Raw genomic sequence first — 747 nt, forward strand, 5'->3', positions numbered from 1 at the left:
GATTTTAATAACATTCGTAGTTTATACCAACATCATTAATGATTAATTATTGACATAAAATATTAGCAGACATGGGAATGTCTTGATGCTAATATTATATAAACGTTAATTCAATAACTATTGTTAATTCAATAACTATTGTTTGTAAATCAGATTTGGTGTTTATGCAATGTAAACATAATCATTGGCATTGGCATTAATAATCAATTCTTATATAACTAAGTCGTCTTTAAGTATAATATAATTTTAACATGTATAGAATCCATAAATTATAGAGTATTAGCATCTTAAAATATTATTTAAGACTGTTTAAAAAACCAGAACTGATTATGAATAAGTTTACTGAATGATTGATTCCCATGTTTACTTTGTCGTAAGTTACAGTAATAAATATGACTATTCAAATGAAGCGAAGATGAAAGCAAAGATTGACGCGGTACCTGCACGATCCATCGTAAATCCGTAAGAGCGCGTCAACAGCGACCACAGCATCAGAACAAAGATACCGAAACGTGACATAGTGACTTCCGCTAACGAAATTAATTTCAAAGTTTTCATTATATCGCAATTAGATTATCCCGCCTCACATGCACGTATTTTTATAATACATCGCTCACTTGTAATAAATTCGCGATTGGTTTTTTATAAAAAGAAACTTTGTGGAGAGCAAAACAGTTTAATTCTAGATCGTTGTTCAATCTCGATAATTGCTACGTCCGTCTTGTTTTCTTCCTAAAAAACAATTAG

General features: G+C 30.0%; 1 protein-coding gene across 1 annotated transcript in view; it reads right to left on the minus strand.

The window, feature by feature from the left end:
• Positions 1-747, minus strand: part of LOC108751620 (alpha-tocopherol transfer protein-like) — an 11,844-nt gene extending 11,097 nt beyond the window's left edge. Inside the window, exon 1 of the mRNA XM_018491896.1 lies at positions 441-747. Within this exon, the coding sequence (XP_018347398.1) occupies positions 441-558 (118 nt within the window). The 5' untranslated portion in view covers positions 559-747. The remainder of the gene's footprint in view (positions 1-440) is intronic.

This window comes from Trachymyrmex septentrionalis, unplaced genomic scaffold, assembly GCF_001594115.1.
Source record: "Trachymyrmex septentrionalis isolate Tsep2-gDNA-1 unplaced genomic scaffold, Tsep1.0 scaffold50, whole genome shotgun sequence".
NCBI lineage: Eukaryota > Metazoa > Arthropoda > Insecta > Hymenoptera > Formicidae > Trachymyrmex > Trachymyrmex septentrionalis.